Source organism: Pelobates fuscus, chromosome 10 (genome assembly GCF_036172605.1).
Source record: "Pelobates fuscus isolate aPelFus1 chromosome 10, aPelFus1.pri, whole genome shotgun sequence".
NCBI lineage: Eukaryota > Metazoa > Chordata > Amphibia > Anura > Pelobatidae > Pelobates > Pelobates fuscus.
In genome coordinates, this window is record NC_086326.1 from 15,917,662 (window position 1) to 15,937,998 (window position 20,337).

Consider the following 20,337-nt stretch of genomic DNA (forward strand, 5'->3'; position numbering starts at 1 on the left):
TGCTGCCCCTTCCTACTCCTAGCAGACCCTTACTACTCCTTGCTGACCCCTCCTGCCCCTTGCAGACCCTTTCTACTCCTTGCTGGCCCCTCCTGCTCCTTGCTGCCCCTTCCTACTCCATGCTGCCCCTTCCTGCTCCTTGCAGACCCTTCCTGCTCCTTTCAGACTCTTCCTGCTCCTTGCAGACTCTTCCTGCTCCTTGCAGACCCTTCCTGCTCCCTCTTCCTACTCCTTGCTGCCTCTTCCTACTCCTTGCTGCCTCTTCCTACTCCTTGCTGCCTCTTCCTACTCCTTGCAGACCCTTCCTACTCCTTGGTGACCCCTCCTGCTCCTTGCAGACCGTCCATACCCCTTCCTGCTGCCCCTTCCTATTCCTTGCTGACCCCTCCTGCCTCTTGCAGACCCTTTCTACTCCTTGCTGACCCCTCCTGCTCCTTGCTGACCCCTCCTGCTCCTTCTACTTTACCCCCCCATCCCTCACTTACCTGCTCTGTAGGCTGCCTCTGTGCTGCTCCCCTGCGGTTTCAGTCATGAGAGAGAGGCAGCAGGAATAAGCTGTAGCTTCCTGCCTTTCTCCATTCACAGCGCCACCTACTGGCCAGCGCTGGTATTGCACTGTATTCTCACACTAAAACGAATGATAGCAGCACAAGCTGAAAAATCCGGGGGGAGGGGGGGGGGGTACCTCCCTTTAGCCCCCCCATTCGGACGCCCATGACCCTGAGACACTAGGGACACAGTGGCCCCATGTCTCCCAGTGGCCCCTAGTCTGTGTCCCCATGTCTCCCAGCCACTGTCCCTAGTGTCTCAGTGGCCCCATGTCTCCCAGTGTCCCCATGTCTCTAAGTGTCCCCTAGTGTCCTAGTGACATCAGGACACTGGGAGACATGAGGACACAGACTCCAAGGGACACTGGGAGACATGGGGATACACACACTAGGGGACACTGGGCGACATGGGGACACTGAGAGGCATGGAGACACAGGGAGACATGGGGACACTGGGCGACTTTGAGACATAGGAGACATGGCAGTGTTCCCATGTCTCCCAGCCAGTGTCCCTAGTATCTCAGTATCCCCATGCAGGGCCGGACTGGGATAAAAATTCGGCCCGGGCATTTTTGTATCACAGCGGCCCACTAAGAAGGGGCGGGGCAGAGAGGGTGTGTTTTGTCGTCACTAACGACAAACACGCCCCCTTCTCAAAGTGCAGGCCAGGGCAGACCATGCGCAGAGCTCTGCTAAAGAGCTCTAGCATGAGAAAAAAGCTCTGTATTTGTTCTGCACAGTGCAAGCAAATTTAATAACATGCTTGCACTGTGTTTCCTTGCAACTTGTCTCTGGTGTCTCTATAAATGGATACCAGGAGACAAAAATGCCAGGAAAGAGTATCGTGCTGTGTTTGGAGCCTGCTTGTGGGATTGTGTGTGTGTATAGAGTGAGCTGATTGTGGTGTGGTATTGTGTAATAAGGTCGGTTTTAGTCGTGTTGTGTTTGTGGTGTAATGTAATGCATATGTGGCTAGGGTCTGTAGAGAATGTGTGTATAGGGGATGTAGCAAGTGTGTGCATACAGGCTATAGTGTGTGTGTGTGTGTGTGTGTGTATATGTGATGTAGTGTTTGTAGAGAGTGTGTGTTTAGGGGTGTAGTATGTGTTTGCTTACAAGGAATCTAGTGTGTGTATATGGTATCCAGAGTGTGTATGTCAGGAATGTAGTGTGTGTGTGCGTGTGTGTATGTATATATGTATGTTTGGAAGTATTGTGTATGTGTGTGGTGCAGTGTGTTGGGGAGGTTCGGTGTGTATGTGAGGGGTGCAGTATGTGTGTATGATGGATGCTGTGTGTGATGTGTGTGAGGGTGCTGTGTATGAGGGTGCTGTGTATGATGTGTTTTGTGATAGTGCTGAGTGTGATGTGTGTGTGAGTCCTAAATGTGATGTGTGTGAGTGCCGAGTGTGATAGTGCTGAGTGTGATGTGTGTGATGTGTGTGAGAGTTCTGTGTGTGATGGGTGTGAGAGTGCTGTGTGTGATGGGTGTGAGAGTGCTGTGTGTGAAAGTGCTGTGATGGGTGTGAGAGTGCTGTGTGTGATGGGAGTGAGAGTGCTGTGTGTGAAAGTGATGTGATGGGTGTGAGAGTGCTGTGTGTGATGGGAGTGAGAGTGATGAGTGTGAGAGTGCTGTGTGTGAAAGTGCTGTGATGGGTGTGAGAGTGCTGTGTGTGATGGGAGTGAGAGTGATGGGAGTGAGAGTGCTGTGTGTGATGGGAGTGAGAGTGCTGTGTGTGATAGTACTGTGTGTGAATGTTTGAATGGATTGTGTGTGTGTGGGATAAAAAAATAAAAATTAAGCAGTTATAATGTCCCCCCCTCCCTTCTTACCTTTAGCCTGGGAGGGGGGGACCGGCACGCTGGAACCTGGGAGAGTGAGGGGGGGGGGCGGAACTCGCACTCCGACAGCATCCCTGGTGGTCCAGTGGTGAGTGAACTCTAGCCTGAGGTCTAGAGTTCACTCTCGCGAGATCCGGTCGTTGCCATGGCAACGCGCCGGATCTCGCGAGAGGAACCCGGCGGAGCTGCAAGATAGAGCTCCGCCGGGTCCTCTACCTCCCTCCCCAGCCGCATGTCTCTCCAAGGGGGCCGGTGAGGAGATCTCTGATCTCCTCACCGGCCCTTCATTGAAAACAGCGGGGCCGGCGCTCGGATAGTGCCGGCCCCACATAGACCGGCAGGGGAGATCCTGGGACTTCCCCTGCCGGCCTCGGCCCATGGCCACCGCGGCCCACCGGGCATTTGCCCGGTGTGCCCGATGGCCAGTCCGGGCCTGTCCCCATGTGTCCCTGGTGTCTCTCAGTGTCTGTAGTGTGCCAGTGTCCCTAGTGTCTCAGTGTTCCCTAGTATAAAAGAAAAAATCTCAGGCACTCACTGTGATAGATTTAGGCAGGTTTATTGGACACCGCAACGTTTCGACTTGTACTCAGGTCTTTATCAAGTCTCCAATGTCCCCTATGTATCAGTGTCCCCTATGTATCAGTGTCTCTCAGTGCCCCATGTCTCTCAGTGCCCGTAGTGTCTCTGTGCCCGTAGTGTCTCTGTGCCCGTAGTGTCTCTGTGCCCGTAGTGTCTCTGTGCCCGTATTGTCTCTGTGCCCGTATTGTCTCTGTTCCCGTAGTGTCTCTGTTCCCGTAGTGTCTCTGTTCCCGTAGTGTCTCAGTGTCCCCTAGTATAAAAGAAAAAAATCTCAGGCACTCACTGTGATAGCTTTAAGCAGGTTTATTGGACACCGCAACATTTTGACCTGTACCCAGGTTTTTATCAAGTCTCCAGTGTCCCCTATATATCACAGTGTCTCAGTGCCCCATGTCTCCCCGTGCCCCCTCGTGTCTGTCACCCAGTGTCCCCGAGAGTCTCAGATTTCCTAGGTCTCCCAGTGTTCCCTAGTATCTGTTTCCCCATGTCTCCCAGTGTCCCAATGTCTCTCAATGTCCCAATGTCTCCCAGTGACATGGGGACACTAGGAGACATAGGGACACAGACATTCCCCCTTTTTGTGTATGTTCGCCCTTTCGGCCGTTCTGGTTATGACATTTGTGTCAGTATCCCACCCTTTTACCGCATCCATAGACTTCCTGCTTTACTGGACACTGCTGTTAGGGGGCATGGGTTTACTTGAAAGATGAAAGCATGAGATTAGCAAAGGGTATGTGCTTTCTCATAGTTGCATCCTATGAGTTTCCCTACAGAATCATCTCCATCAGATACATGACGCTTAGGAGGTAGGACTGTTTTAGTGTTTTTGGTCAATAAGATTTTGTAATTAGGCCCATCATAATTATCAGCACCAGGCCCACTGGGCTCTTAATCCGGCCCTGCATACAGAAATAGTTTGTCAAGACTGGTGTGATATGCTTGGTTGACCTGCTCACAGCCATGACATCTAGCTCGTAGATAAATTAAATAAACAAGAATTCCAACTGCAGACTGTGACGAGTACCTCTGAAAAGTCTGCTTCCTCGTAGCTATCAGGGACCCTGGAGCACTTCAGTCCCAGTCGCCGAGGCTTGACTGGGATCACTGAGGGCCTTTTCCATCCTGGGCCAGGCCCTGAACACACTTTCCATGAGCAGATTTCCCCAAACACCAGATGACACTTGGTGAAGATTAAAACAGCACCTGACTTTACTAGACATAGCACACATATTTGAAGCCCCCAACAGACTAATTTACATACAATAGGGAGAATAGGGCACTATCGTACAAAGAAGGTTGGGGTCAGACAATAGCAAGGGCTGATGGGAAATTGAGGAGGGACAGGGCAGCAAGTTTAAACTGGTTTGGCAGTGTCCCTGGGACAACACCCTGCTGGGGAAACAATAGGACAGGAAAAAGGGGGAGAGGGAGAGGCACAGACAAGCAATACATTTAATATACCCTGCACCAATAATGGGCACAGGGTGACCAAAACACAAAAGGAATCCGGGGACCCACACATAGTGTCTGTCTTCCATCCACATTGACGGTGACTACCGTCACACAGACCAAGCCTAATTAGTCCAACAAGAGTGCCCATGTACCACAATGTTCTTGCGAATGAATGCGATAAATTTAGATAGAAATATTTAAACATCTAGAGGAAATCCTTTTCGGTAAAGTGGAGGCTGTTTCGTCAAGTCCATGATATTGGAATTAGATGTTTAACCAGCAGGTGTCCACATACACTTGCATATGACATTGTCTCTAGTTCAAAGTTTTTTTGTAGAGACTGTTCGTTAAACTACAAGTTCGGACAAACACTGGCTTGTAGGATGACTGGGCTACATCAACTTTATTCTAGCAATTTTTATTTTTTTGGTGTACATATAGTTATTAATAATTCATAGCTCCTATAATTGACAGGTATGAAATTCATAGCTCCTATAATTGACAGGTATGAAAGTAAAAAGGGGGATGCATTACATAAGAGTGGGTGTTCCAGGGAAGTGCCAAAAAGGGGGCATGTCAGCCCACTGCCTTCTCACATCGGACAAAATGCGCTGCTCATGCAACTCAATGGCATTTAATGATGCACTTACATTGAGCTGTTTAGAGATGGCTGAGGATGATGAGACAGAAGACTCAAATAAGGACAGTCCCATCACATATAGGACTGTTGGGAGGTGTGTTAATTTCACACAGATGTTAATGTCATAAAGAGTCACATATCATTACTTAATGAAAATTTAAAGGACCACTATAGTGCCAGGAAAACAAACTTGTTTTCCTGGCACTATATAGTCCTCAGGGCCCCCCCTCCCGCTGGGCTGGGGGTTAAAACCCCTTCAGTCCCTTACCTTTATCCAGCGCCGTGCTCCCTCGGCGCTGGTGACCTCTCCTCGTCCTCCGACGTCAGCTCCCGAGTGGAGCCGAAAGCGCATGCGCAGTTAGAGCCGTGCGTGCATTCCAACCGCCCATAGGAAAGCATTACTCAATGCTTTCCTATGGACGTTCTGCATGATCAATGCGATTTTCACATTGAGCGTCACGGAAGCACCTCTAACGGCTGTCAGGAAAACAGCCACTAGAGGCTGGATTAAACCTGCAATGTAAAAATAGCAGTTTCTCTAAACTGCTATGTTTATAGCTGCAGGGTTAAAACCTCAGGGACCTGGCACCCAGACCACTTCATTGAGCTGAAGTGGTCTGGGTCATTATAGTGGTCCTTTAATAGTGCAACATTTCCATGTACCTTAAGTCAATATTCATGAAACTTGTAATCTCTTCACTACCAGAATGGACACTTGTATTTTCATGTATTCTTCAGTAGGAAATCTTGCTCATAAAGCTTAACTCACACTCAGAAACAACACCCTTTGATGTTCTTAACCAATAGATTTGTAAAATATTCTGTGGTTCATCACAAGACCAAGGGGTTCTAGCCCTCCAACTTCAATGGATATAATAATGTGGTATAGCTTAAAATATAACTTTTAACATGATGGAAAAAAAATTAATTGTGTTTTAAGCTATATCACATTATAATCCTGTTAACTCACCCTCATTTAAACTCTAGTAATGATTATCAGCCTGTGGAGGAACAAAATTCTCTGCCAGAAGCCACTAGTCACTGACTTATCACCTGTAAAGTTGTTGTAAATGTCTATTCACCCAACTGTTTTCAAACAGCACAGGAAGTGTAAATGGGCCAAAGTAAAAAAAACAGAATTACCAGAATCAATAACGCGCTCTCGGACAACCACAAGGGAAACCACGACAGGGCACTGAGCAGGATGAGTACTGGGCCTAAATACCCCTCCTCTAGATCTGATAGGCTGTAATCAGCCTTTGACCCCAAAGGCAGTTACCAGGTTTCCATTTGCATAATTGCTGCTCAGCACAAGCCCTCCTGTGGATTTGATTGCTGCTTGGCACAACTTTTCCTGTCAGGACAGTAAATTCCATCAATCACATTTTTATAAGCGGATGAATACGTGACACCTTCAGGGTCCTAACAGATGCCTATAAGCACTGCATTTGACCACTTTCATGTATATGGATTTGTCACAACTACTGGATGTGAGGAAAAGTGATTTTTTTTTCTTCAACACTAACATTTCAGACTGTACATGACATATTGAAAGAAAAACGACACCGTATACTGTATAAACCCGCTCATTCCACATATATATATATATTTTTTTATAAAGGATGAACGAATATCTGAAAATAAAAACTGTAGATTTACATAATTTACATTTTTAAGTTTGTCTGCAAAGCTGTCTATACACAAAATTGCTGTGTTGTGATATGTTTATATGTTAGCTACGCATGTCTTTTGTTAAATAAATGTTATGCTAATATTTTTTAAATCAAGAAGTGCTTGGAAGTGAAGGGGTTAAATGTCTTCTAATTATAAGAAAGTCGGTGTCTCATAAAATATAAAGTTTTATGTCCATTATTCCTATTATTCTATGAGACAATTAAACATCTGACAAATATTGTAGAGTATAATATTAACCAGCACGATACAGTCATCTTGGTTTTCTTTATTCTCCAAAATGTACATGTTACGTAGCTTAAAATAAAAAATGAATATTGATTTCACCATTTTCTGCTTATTTTACAGACACAAGACGATTCTTAATAAATGTTTTGTTTCACATATACCATCACACAACACATTGTGAGGATTGAAACGGAGGGTAAGATGAAGTTTTGTAAGATGTGTACCGGCCTGTGTAATACGTACGTTACTCTGTAACGTGATCGACATGACCCAGAATACTACACCTGTTCTCAACAAATGCCAAGGAATTAATCTCTCATTAAATGTGATTGAAGTGTATTATAGTTTCATGTTAGCTCATTTGTACACGTGCCGTGCGGGTATTTGGTGAGACAACAAAAAATTATATTTCAATTAAGTCAAGAGATAAGCCTTTTATAAACCACTGGGTATTTGGTTTGTGCTAAATGTTGCAATGTTGTAGATCATTTTTATTTTCAAAGGAAACAATACACTTTATTCATATTGGCACAAGACTTTTTTTTTTTTTTGCAGAAGAAGAAAATTTGACCTTAACATTCATTTGAAATATGGCACGCAGAATTTATAAACTGTTTTGCAGATACATAAGAATAAATTGTGGAACATTTGTAGAATTCACATTTTTGGTTTAATTGTCCTAACTGAAATAATTGGAGTTACTTTTATAGGATATCCCATAGATAGCAGATATTCTTGCCTTAGAAAAATTAACATGGAAGGACATTCATTTTATAAAATACAACTGATAAAAAAAAAAAAAAGAAGCAAATATTGTGCTTATGGGCATTTGTAAATTACCTGCAGATATTTCTGGAAATGCTGATTCCCAAATCAGAAAGTAAATATTAAGTGGGCATTGCACCAAGCTAAGTACAGCTGCCTGTTTAAATATATCCTGTGTGCTCAACGCTCATTGACTTGCCATGCTGGAGCACTCTACAGAATGAGCCATGCAGGTGTTGACATCCTTTCACAGTTACTATATTTGAGTTAGAGGGACTGATCAGAACATTTATTCAAACGACAACTTGTCAGTGCATAACAAATTCTTGGTTATATAATACTACATTCAGCAATTATGGAAAGGAAACTTTTTAAAAAAATTTTAAAATGAAGTCTATGTAAAAAAAAAAAGAGAAAAAACTCATCCCTACCTTTAGTATATTACATGATCCTTCCACCATAAACATGCACCTTTGGTCGGACAGTGATTGAAAACCGACAGTTAGTCTCTATGGTCTTCCCGGCTTCACTCCCTGCCTAGAGACAGGGAATACCATAGAGACTAACTGTCGGTTAGTCTGACCCCTGGTGTATATATATGGCTGAAGGATCCTGTTATACACTAAAAAGAGTGAAGAGTTTCTCATTTTTGTTTTTACATATATTTCATTTAAAAAATCTGAGGGGGCGGGGCCGTCCGCCATGCTGCCTGGTCGCACACTCGACGAGCTCCTGCCAGAATCTCGCAAAAAAGCTATTACAAAGCTAAAAATCGCCCCTACCTGTACCCTTGAGGGGTCAACAGAGAGCCGACCGGCAGCAGACACCAACGGCGGAGCCTTACACTGAAGATTGATCGGTTGTGGGGTGAGCTGGTGCACCCAGACCCTGCGGCCTACCTGGGCCTTGGATGAGGTGGACGGCCGCCACCTTGCCAGCCTGAAGGACGCTGCAGAACAACCCCTTGACGCATTAGCTCCTCGACCCCCTCTGGACTGGTGGGTGTCATCCCGGTCCACACTGGAACCAGGCACAGGCACTGGAGCCAACCCCGGCAACAAACCGCATCTGACAAGCTCACCTCATCAGAGCGCGCACCCACACAGCCTCTAGAACATCAACCTGCCATGACGGAGCACATACTCCAACGGCTCGACGAGATCTTCCTGCGATTCTGGGTGAAATTAGAGACGCGCCTACACCAGCCATCACATAACATGATGAAAGAGATGGGGAGCGGAGGAGATGAAAGGCGGGAATGGCCTCTCTCGAGCAAAGCCCTTCTGCCAGCACTATCTCCATGCGTTAACCACTCACCCAGGCCGAGGGCCCAGAGGGGAATGCCTCGGCGGCATGGACCACACCGCAGGAAGACCACCCGCCGCTGGCATCGGAAGAACACCCGGGTCTCCCGAAGCACCCGTCAAGGGAAAGACTCAGCCTCTTGGAGCCAGCGAGTCTGTGGCCCACAAATGCCACCCTCCACAAGGGCCTGGGGCTGGAGGAGACCTCTAACCCGCCAGCTCTACGCAACCCCGTGGCCACTGTGTCTCCCCAACTGAGAATGGGCATTGGCTTAGGGCCGGTCGGCTGGGACATAGATCTCCCCCTGCTCCCCGCGAGCGGATTGCAAATAACTCTGCCACTGTTAACCCCAAGAGCACCCGAAACAGAGACACTCTGTGGTTACACAGGCTTGGAGGACCACCTGTGAGGAGACGCAGAGTCTCAAGAGAATTCCCCGCTCCAGTAACGCACCTACGGCACAGCTCACTAATAAGCCTGCGGAGATAGACATGAGCCGAGACTGGCTGACAGTCAGTCCCCTCCTACAAGAAGTCAAACCGAGTGGCTGTGTCTGAGGGACTTTGCCAAGCATCACCCGAAAGACTTCTCTTTATATATTATTTAGGCCTGTTGCCCGCTTGTTTTACCTTGGACTCTTCACTGATGTTACAATACCAATACGACATATATCTAGTCATGCCTTGTCTGCCTGTCACCTAATTAGTAACCGCAGTCTGCAGGGGTTGATTGGTCCGGAGATAGCTGTTTGATTAAGCATGTTTCATTTTACTTTAGTTATCTCATATAAGGGAAGCTTAACACCTTAGGTATCTTAACCCTCTCATAGCACACATACACTCACGCACAGATCACAAGCTGCTAATGTCTCTGAGCATCTCCAGCATGCCTTAGCCTCACTTGTTATCTAGGTAGAGTGTTCTACTGCTCTTGTAGGTAGAATTCTGCCTACCATATATGCTACTTAAGGCTTGTCTACTTCTGTGAACACTTGCTAAACTGTGTCTACCTGTTTAACCCGCAGAGTAATACATCGATTTAAAATATATAAAAAGAGGCTGTTATACAAGAGAGTACTCAAATTGATACTGCTATCACTATGTTAGGCATACCATATGTTTTAAAATGCACTAACCCCTTGCTCTACGTTCTGTATTGTTCTCTCATATGCCTCAATAAAAACAAAGATTGACAAACAAAGATTGACAAAAAAATCTGTTTACTTTAAACACTGGATGAAAGGATTATATTAAAAAATAGTTTGAGGTGACAGTTTCCAACATGTATAGACTTCTGCTCCCAAATCTACCCTACATTGACCAAATAACAGCGCACCAAGCTGACCTTTCACTTTATCATTTCCTAAAGTCTACATCTCATGCAAGACCCTCATGGCATGCCCGTATTGATGTTAACATTGCGGTTTCCGAATTAACAGCAGTGTACACATTATAAAGTATTCCTACATCCAGTTTCATTCAATAAGCTCTGTCTCCAGTAGGCACTTTGAAATGGACTTGGAAGGTTTCCTGCTGTTCAGGGACCAGCTGGGCTCATTAATTGCTTTTTTTTTCTTATTCCTTAGATAGTATTTCTTGTCATTTTAACCAAGAACTATAACAACTCAGACACAGCATATATGTCAGGATAGAGTGAAAAAACTGTGAGCTTGATGCAGTAAAAATGAGGGTTGTTTGCTAAAGTTCAAAACTAATTCAAAGTGAATTTTAAAGTTTTGGCCACAAGTCAGCTATTTCTCGGCGTAGTTAATTTGGCCTAATATCTGAATTTTACTTTCAATTCATAACTAGTCATGCTTTAGTTTATAACCCTACATGCTAAATGTTAATCTCTGGCAACAGATGTAACGAGCGTCTACCCTTTTAGGCAGTGTCTGCAATGGGAAGTGTTTACCTCTCCTCCCTCCCTGTATTATTTTAGACATCCCCCAGCCTCCCCGCCTGTCTATAGTCCTCCTCACCTTCCCACATTTTGTTATGAATGCAGTTTTTCCCCCCACAATCTTTCCCTCCCTCCCTGTGTCAACCCCCACTCCCTCCATCCCATGTACTCTGATCCATTGAAATGGTCCAGTCAAATACTTCTCTATGACAAAAGTTAGATTGGACCATAGAGAGGGAGTGAGTGATGCAGCCAGACGTCAGACAGGAAGTGGAAGACCCTCACCGGGCACTGGATTGCAGATACGTTATATCTTCATTTTAAAACAGTCTAGGCAGCAATAAAGGAGGCTACTAACCAGTGCCCAATAGTGCATTATAAAGAAAGAAACCAGAAAGATTAAAAATGGCTGGTACACTAAACTAAACAAAAGAAGTTGTGCTGATCTTAGAAAAGGCAGACATAAAAACAGAAAACGAATTATTACTAATTAGTTCTCACTCATGTAAGTAAGTGTAAAAACTAATAAGTGTAAAATAAATTACAATTTGATATGGACTCTGAAATTCAGTACCGAGTGAAACACTGAAATCCTTTAATTATAATTACATTGTTTAGAGAAATAAATTGTAGCGATTAAAATGTTAACACTGCAGCTAAGCTTACTATTATATATAACTGTAGGTGGAAACATTATTGACATACGTAGAATATATGAAGATATATGGAAGCTATAGGAACCGGATGGAAAGTAGAAAAGGGGAAAAGAGAATCAGAAAAAAAAAAGAACAGTCTGAATCCCCGAGAGGAGGCCCATGTTCTCGACTCGAGATCATAAGTGGGGCTCTCAAAAAAACAAAACAAGAAAATACTAAAACAAACACCTACATACAATTTATTTAAAAATGTAATTTGATGAATGGTAGTCATAATGCCATTAATATTGTGCAGTAAAATTTAACTTTGTTGTGTATTATGATGCCGGGAGTATTCTAGCCTGGTTCCCCGGTACCCCAAGCTACTTAGCAATGGTTTACCCCCTTACCTAGGTCCCTGCCAGGCTCCGATGCTCCCCCATGGTTCACTGACTCACGTTTGACTTCTGCAAACCCACAGAAGCTGCAAGCCATGGCCCTCATCATTCGGCTAAGAGATTCAGCTGACCGTTCTCAGCCAATGAATGCAATTTTATGCAACTATCTGGCTAATGACACTCCATAATGATGCTGGAGGTGCACATACAGACTCCAGGCCTCATGACCATTTCAAATCGCCTAAGTTGTCATGGTGCTTGGAGTAATACTTTAAGCAACATTTATCATTTAATGCAAATATACAGACATTACTTGTGTGCCAAATGTATACATACCACTTCTGGGGCAGTGACCTCCTTTGTTACATTTTATTAGCAATGACCTCCTGGGATTTTTACAAACAGTCTCTTTGATTTGCAGAGAATTACCGTATTTTTCGCTCCATAAGACGCACCTCACCATAAGACGCACCTAGTTTTTAGAGGAAGAAACCCAGAAAAAAAAAATTCTGAACAAACTGTCCCATAGTGTTTCTTACTATGGGACAGTTTGTACAGAATATTTTTTTTCTCCCCTGTCCCATAGTGTCCCCCCCTCCCATAGTCTTCTCCTCTCTCCCATAGTCTTCACTCACCCCCTCCCCATAGTCTTCACCCACCCCCTCCCCATAGTCTTCATCCACCCCCTCCCCATAGACTTCATCCACCCCCTCCCCATAGACTTCATCCACCCCCTCCCCATAGACTTCATCCACCCCCTCCCCATAGACTTCATCCACCCCCTCCCCATAGACTTCATCCACCCCCTCCCCATAGACTTCATCCACCCCCTCCCCATAGACTTCATCCACCCCCTCCCCATAGACTTCATCCACCCCCTCCCCATAGACTTCATCCACCTCCTCCCCATAGTCTTCATCCACCCCCTCCCCATAGACTTCATCCACCTCCTCCCCATAGTCTTCATCCACCCCCTCCCCATAGACTTCATCCCCCCCCATAGACTTCATCCCCCTCCTCCCCATATACTTCATCCCCCCCTCCCCATAGACTTCATCCCCCCCCTCCCCATAGACTTCATCCCCCCCCTCCCCATAGACTTCATCCCCCCCCCATAGACTTCATCCCCCCCCCCTTACTGTCCCCCTCCCCTTACTGTCCCCCTCCCCTTGTCCCATAATTACTTACCTGTCTTGCAGCGTTGGCCGGCAGCACAGGGCGCACCGCGGTAGTGGAACTTGAATTTCATGTTCCGGTCTCCGGCGGGACTGAAAGGAAGTGCGCACTCAGCTCAGTGTGCGCACTTCCTTTCAGTCCCGCCGGAAACCGGAACATGAAATTCAAGTTCAAGTACCGCGGTGCGCCCTGTGCTGCCGGCCAACGCTGCAAGACAGGTAAGTAAAGCTTCATATTCGCTCCATAAGACGCACAGACATTTCCCCTCACTTTTGAGGGGGAAAAAAGTGCGTCTTATGGAGCGAAAAATACGGTATATTTAAAAGCAAAAACTAATCCAGTGAACGGTAGTTTTGTGGATAAAATTGTCTTGTTAATGAAAGAAGTCCGTGGATAGCATAGAAAAAAGGGGACAGTGGGGAACACCTGGAAAATGCATTTCTCAGCAGTGGTGCGGCCGTACAGACCAAAATTTATACAACATACAGATTAACAGCGAAATTTATACAAAATACAGATTAAAAGCGCACACACAAAAATACAGTTTTACATTTTACAAGACTTCCTAAAATCACCTATTACAGCAAAAAAATATGGGGAGCTAAACAGTTAGTTTAACACTATAGTGTCAGAAATACATGTTTGTATTCGTGACACTATATGGTTCTTTTAAGTTACATTCTGGACAGCAACTGATATATCTCTCTGTTTAGGAGCCTCGCGACTCGAAAGATCTGATGTAGGACTGTACAAACTGTAGATAAGGTGAGCATACCTCAATAACCCCAGATGCCTTGTCCAATGTAATCGAACAAACAGAATGATAATTCGGCACACGTCCTGTTTGATGTCTTACTTTATTGGATTCAAAATGGGTGGCAACATTATAACCTTCTCCTTTGACTTGACAAAGATCATTGAGATTGTCAAAAAGTTATCAACCTTTTTGTGGACTCGACAAAGGCCAGAGAGCTTGTTAAAACATCGTTGCACATTTTTTAACCGCAACAAAGGAATGCTCATCAAATTGCAAATGTGCTGGGCTATCGTTCCAGGAAGAAAAAACAGGATTTACAGTTCTTTCGATAATAATACACATGAAAGGCAAACAAGACCGACTTAATAAACCATCAAACACCAGTGGGGTTATCCAGCAAACTGGAGTTGTCAAGAACTGAAAAAAGAAATAGGAAATTGTAGACTGGTCTAAAACTTGCGATTTCAGTCTCAATTCTTCACAGCTCACAGGTTAGTGAATAGTCTCACTTGTAGTGCAAAGCATTTCAATTAATACAAAACTTCATAAAATAATTTAGAAAAATTCACTTGCTTTCACTGACTGAGGGGGTGGACCTAGGACCGCAGCAAGGCAAGAGTTTGAGGATACGTTGTTTAAAAGCTTTTTTATTTTGACTGGGAAGGTTGCCTGGAATTCATCAGAACAAAGCAAATTATTTAGAAACAAACATTATAATAATAAAAATTAAATAAAAAAAAAATACATGATTAAAACATTCAACAAAATGTTGGGTTGCAAATTATTTAAAGACAAACTGCTAAGTACTTGTTTTATTTCAAACACACAAAATAATACATGAGATCTCTCAAAAATGTAGTGGGGAATGACATTGAAGAAATATTAGCCAGATTTAATGGCGTTTAAAGGCAAAATAATTTATGCTAAGGAGCTTTTAAAATATTGAGTACCTTCAATAAAATAAACCTATATGCGAATATGTGTTGTGACTTTGAAAAATGTACTACCTACCCAGTGTGAGATATAAATAAAATAATGGATTTTCCCTAAATAATCAAAAAAATAAAACCTTAAAAATAAGTGCATTTAAAAATAAATAAACAAGTTTTCTGGTATAGTGATATAAGTCTGAAACACCTTTCCCTTCTGTCTTTACTATAGCTGTTAAGCTGATTTCATTCTTCTCCCCTGTACATGCTGTATATCTTATCTTGGTTGAGATATAACTTATAACATAGTTGACTTTTCAGATTTTTAATAACAAACGTGCAGGTTTTTTTTTTTCCATATGTGCAAATCGCTAGCAATAAGCCAAATGCTTATTGTGAAAATCATTAAAGTAAGCAATACCATGTAGTAGGCGTTTCTTGTTAGCTTGTTAGTATGTTCGTTTGTGTTGTTTATCTTTGTGTTGCAATAATCTTCTCTGCTGTTTTCCTTCTAATAAGCAAATCATTGGAGCACCATGTAGTTTATATAGGTAGGTGTTCTGTTTTGACTGTGCCCCTATGTGTTCTTTAAATAAAATCCCAAGATTTGAAGTATATTTAGAAATATTATTGAGCGGAAGCATCAGAGTAAAAAAATAATTTGAAACCCAACAGTTTGTGGAACAACTTACAACTTGTCATGAAATAATTTGATTGCCAAGAGAGGTGCATCACAAGATATCATTGAAGTTAAACTGTGAACCATCTGTAATTTTCTATAATTCACAAAATTGTGGATAATCTTTCAGTGCTTTAATGTGTTTGCGTTTCTGTTCAAGTGACAAAAGCTAAAATGACAATATAAGCTAATTTGTTTTACTTCTGCATTACGGTCAGTTATATTTTCGGCTGCCTTGTCACTGTCATCTGGCATCTCATATTCAGCTAAAAAGTGAAAATATATATTCAGAGCTAGAGCTATATGTAAGTATATCTAGATATAAACTAATCTGTGGTCATAGATCTCGGCCGGGGGTATGTGTCCGTCTTTCTTGTGGCAATTTAGAAATATGAAATAAACACTGTAACACTCAAGCAATTACCCTGGTATTTATTATTTATTATTTATTATTGCCATTTATATAGCGCCAACAGATTCTGTAGCGCTTGGTAGCCAATAGAGTCAGCAGATACGTTCAACTGGTTTCCAAAGTGATTGCTCGACTTTAAACTATGCCCCAATATTAGTGATGTAGTAATGTTAGTATCATAGTGACACTTGCACCCAGTTAGTTAACCCTGTTGACACATTTTTGAGAATGTAGAGAGTTAAAAAAAAAAATCAAAAATTATAGGTAGTGTAAAAGAGATCTAAGCACATACAAAATGTTCCAAAATAATAATAATAATAAATAAAGGGAAAACCAGCAGATAAGCTGAACTGATTTTTGCAGAAGTAGGTATTCTGCTGGACAGGCCTTGGAAGTAATTATAACTGTGGTAGGCGATATATTTTATTGAACATCCCATGTGTGTTTTCCGAATAGCCAAAAGAAAGAAGAGATTTCTAATTTCCCTGAAGGACTACATAGTGTCTATAGCGTGGGGAACTGTGTGCATGGTGATTTGTACATATGTGCACAGATTGTTAACATACTGCCAGAAATACTGTTAGCCCTCTCTCCAAAGACCTGTCTGCTGCATGTGTTTTATACTGGTATTTTTAAACCTACCTTTTTTATTTTTCTATTATAGGATCAGGGTGGCGTTTGCCTTCCTAAAATGACTTTACATTTCAAATGTGACACTTGTTCCATAAAACAAGACTTGTCGTGGCCCAGATACGTCTCACGGAACTGTGTGATGCTTCTTGGCACTCAAGCCTAAGTTGTGATGTATTTAAACATAATAATATACGCTCTATTGGTTGAATGATTTAGAACAGGGCTGTTTAACCACTGGCCCTTCGGCTGTTGGTATTGAATGATGGGAAACGTAGTCCAACAACCGCTGGGCAGCCATAGCAGGACAGCTCTAGTGTAAAACCATTGTTCATGACAAGTTGTTTCATGATTGTCTCTCTCACACACATGCACTGTCAGTGTCAATTCAAAGACAAAATACAAAAAAAAAAGAAAACAAGCAGGCAGATAGCAAACAAAACCAGATCCAACATGCAATTTATTAATACAGGATAGTGATTGGGAACCAGCATTTGGAGATGATTTGAGACAGAAAGTTGATGAGGAGTGCTCAGTGACAATTACCAGACATTAAATGGTTAAATGATGTGTTTAGTATAGTGGTTAAAGATTAGACCGTTCTTACAATAGGAAACTGTATCTTGCCTTTGGCAAATGAACTAATCCCCGTTTTGCCTTTTTGTTTATAAATAAAGTAACTAATATCCAGACACAAAGGAATTATTTTCTCTATAATAGGCCCGGCGTGCCGGTGGCTAACTAGTCATGTGTTGCAGTCCCACCTTCCAGGTTTGAACTGATATAGGACAGTCCTACGATCCTGTGATATGGTTCGATATCCTAGCAGCAACCTGCAGGTTCCATCGATATTGGCTTCGAAAAAAATCCCATAAAGGGACAATGGAACAATGCATTATTTGAAGAAATTCCCCTTGTGCTTGTATATAGATATGTAAGTAATAAAAATAGAAGTGATCAATGCTTGGGGACAGCAGTGGCAGTAGGTGACAGCAATGGAATAGCACGTGACAACAATAGAGAACAAGTGACAGCATTGGGAGAGCGTAGCACCGCGGGGAAGAGCATTAAAACAACAGGTGACTGCATGAAACAGCACAGGGACAGATGGGAACAGCACAGGACGGCGTGATGATAGTGACAGTGAAGTGCAAGCAGGGGACAGCAGATCAGAGCATTGGGAGAGAAGGTGGGCATTTTCAAACAACCGGTTTAAGCAAGGCCCTACTCTTTAAACACAAATTGACCATTGATACATAAACCACAGATTGCCATTATTCATTATATTAAGGGGGGCTCTCTCATCTCGCTAAAAATGATAAATATTCCATACAGATATAATCTTTATAAAAAATACTCACATTACGTGTGCTGGTATTTTACTGAAATTCCAACTCAGTAAGAATATGTAAGACAAAGTAACGACTACTCTGGATTATCGTAAAGACAAGGTTGATGAAACTTGACAAAAGGCAGAGCTTCTGCTGTCAGTTCTTGTCAATTCCCGCAGCTGTCACTAGCGATGGCTATGGGAATCAGGCTGCACCTCACAGATAGCAAAACGTAGTCTATGGAGGCTCCTGTGGTCTCGATAGATATCAGTGTTGTATCCCCACGTATGCAGCAGAGGACAGCACTAACGGATAAAGTGGCAGATGCTGAAGACAAAAGTTGGCCGCGCCATCCGGGGGGCATGTACCTCACACCTGTAGCTTGAACGTCATATCAGAGGGGTCTTTGCAAAATATGAAAAGACCCCCGAAAGTGAGAGAGACAGTTTAATATGTATTTTGTGTAACAATCTAACTTCTTCTGATTTCCTGTAATCCTTTAAGAATGTAGGTGGATAATGTGATCAAGTGTATATACAAATACTAGGAATTATCAGCTAGACTGCAAGTTGTGTTGTTGATGGGGCAGTGTCCAATTGGATATTTTTTCCAACTTGATAATTGTACCTTAAACTTTTTAACTCTGTTCTCAAATCACCACAGCTCACTTTTCAATGACTTGAGAATTTAATCAGTTTGGTTATTTTATCTTTGAAATAAATCACTTAATTAAATGAGCTGTTCATGTTTTATTACTGCATGTAAAACCCTAGGAGTATCATATTTACAGTAACTAGGGTCTGTCGGTGTAAAATGACTTGTACAAGGTCAGAGCCGGCTGAACCTACCATAGAATTAGCTAATTCCCTTATTAGAAGTATCCAAAGAACCTCTTTGTAAACCAACCTATAAATAACCATCTCAGTCGATAAGGAGATGGTCCTGTTTAAACAGGGACTTTATAGAGTGAAACAGTCTTACCAGCTCTGACACTGTGCTGACAATTGGTGTATTAATGCCTAGTCGTTAGACATGTGCATTCCGTTTTAAACAAATTGCGAACTGTCTGAATTTTGGGTGATTGGCAGTTCTTGCGAATTCCATAATTTCAAAATTCTATATTGACGAATAACAAATTGGACAAACAGTTAATTTGGTTTTGTAATTCTGAATTTCATCCGTGGCATCAGAAAAAGAGATGGTTAAAGGGACACCATAGTCACCAAAACAACTACAGCGTATTGAATTTGTTCTGGTGAGTAGAATCATTCCCTTCAGGCTTGTTGCAGTAAACACGTTATTTTCAGAGAAAATGCAGTGTTTACATTACAGCCTCTGATTACCTCCAGTGGCCACTCCTCAGATGGCTGCTAGAGGTGCTTCCTTGGGGAGTGCTGCACAGTGTGACTGCCATTCAGTGTCTCTACCCTCTGCATTCAGACACTGAATTCCTCATAGAGATGCATTGATTCAATTCATCTCAATGAGGAGATGCTGATTGGCCAGGGCTGTGTTTGGCTTATGATTGCTCTGCCCCTGATATGCCTCCTTGACAGGCTCAGCCAATCCTATGGGAAAGCATTGTGATTGGCTCGCAGAATCACTTCTGATGATGTCAGCATGCAGCAGGCAGGTCAGGGGTAGAGGCAGCAGCTGCAGACTTGAATACAAGTAAGATTTTACTATATTTAGGGGGCAAGGGGAGAGGCACAGGGGGCTAGATGGAGGTTTTAACACTATAAGGTCAGGAATAGTTTGTGTTCCTGATCCTATAGAGTTCCTTTAATGGAAATTTTTTTTTGGCTGGGGGACAGTCACTACATGTTGATTTTATTCATAGCCAGTGAGAAGTCAGCAATTGAGGGATAAAAGGAGGAGCAGTAAAAAAATAAAATGCTCTACATTTATATATTTAATAAACTTATAATATTTAAATATAGTTTTGCTTACTGCTCCTCTGTTGGTCACTTATTTTCACTTGATCTGTGAACCTAAGAAATAGAAAAATGCCCCTATGAATGTACTGCAGAATATATACACAATATTTATGTTTTGCAGTACACTGGCCCATTTTAACGCCTTTTGCTTAGTCAGAATTGTTTTTCCTAAAATGATTGCATGGGTGAAACGCCAAATGGACGAATCGCGAATCAAACAACGCAATTTGTTTTCTTTTGGCCATACTGAATATATTCCCTGTGCACAGGTTTTATATTGAAAGCAAGTGGATTTACTGTCAGCTGTTACACAGTAGTTTTGGTATATTCCCAGGTAACACTGTTCTGTTGGATACAGGCCATTTCAGTCTGGCAGACTGCAATATATCATCAGCTGGTGATATTGAGCTCGATATAGACTCGCGGTCAGTTGCCATTATGTGTCTAGTTGGTATTTTTCTGGATAGAGATAGACAGTCGGATTCTGTTACTGTGCCAGT

General features: G+C 42.8%; 1 protein-coding gene across 4 annotated transcripts in view; it reads right to left on the reverse strand.

Annotated features, from left to right (window-relative positions):
- The window catches only part of KCNIP2 (potassium voltage-gated channel interacting protein 2), a 395,028-nt gene that overhangs the window by 27,240 nt on the left and 347,451 nt on the right, over nt 1-20,337 (reverse strand). Inside the window, exon 2 of one of the 4 annotated variants that reach the window (XM_063434930.1) lies at nt 14,493-14,588. The exons of the other annotated variants lie outside the window; for them this stretch is intronic. Within the exon in view, the coding sequence (XP_063291000.1) occupies nt 14,493-14,588 (96 nt within the window). The remainder of the gene's footprint in view (nt 1-14,492; nt 14,589-20,337) is intronic. 4 annotated transcript variants of the gene reach the window in all.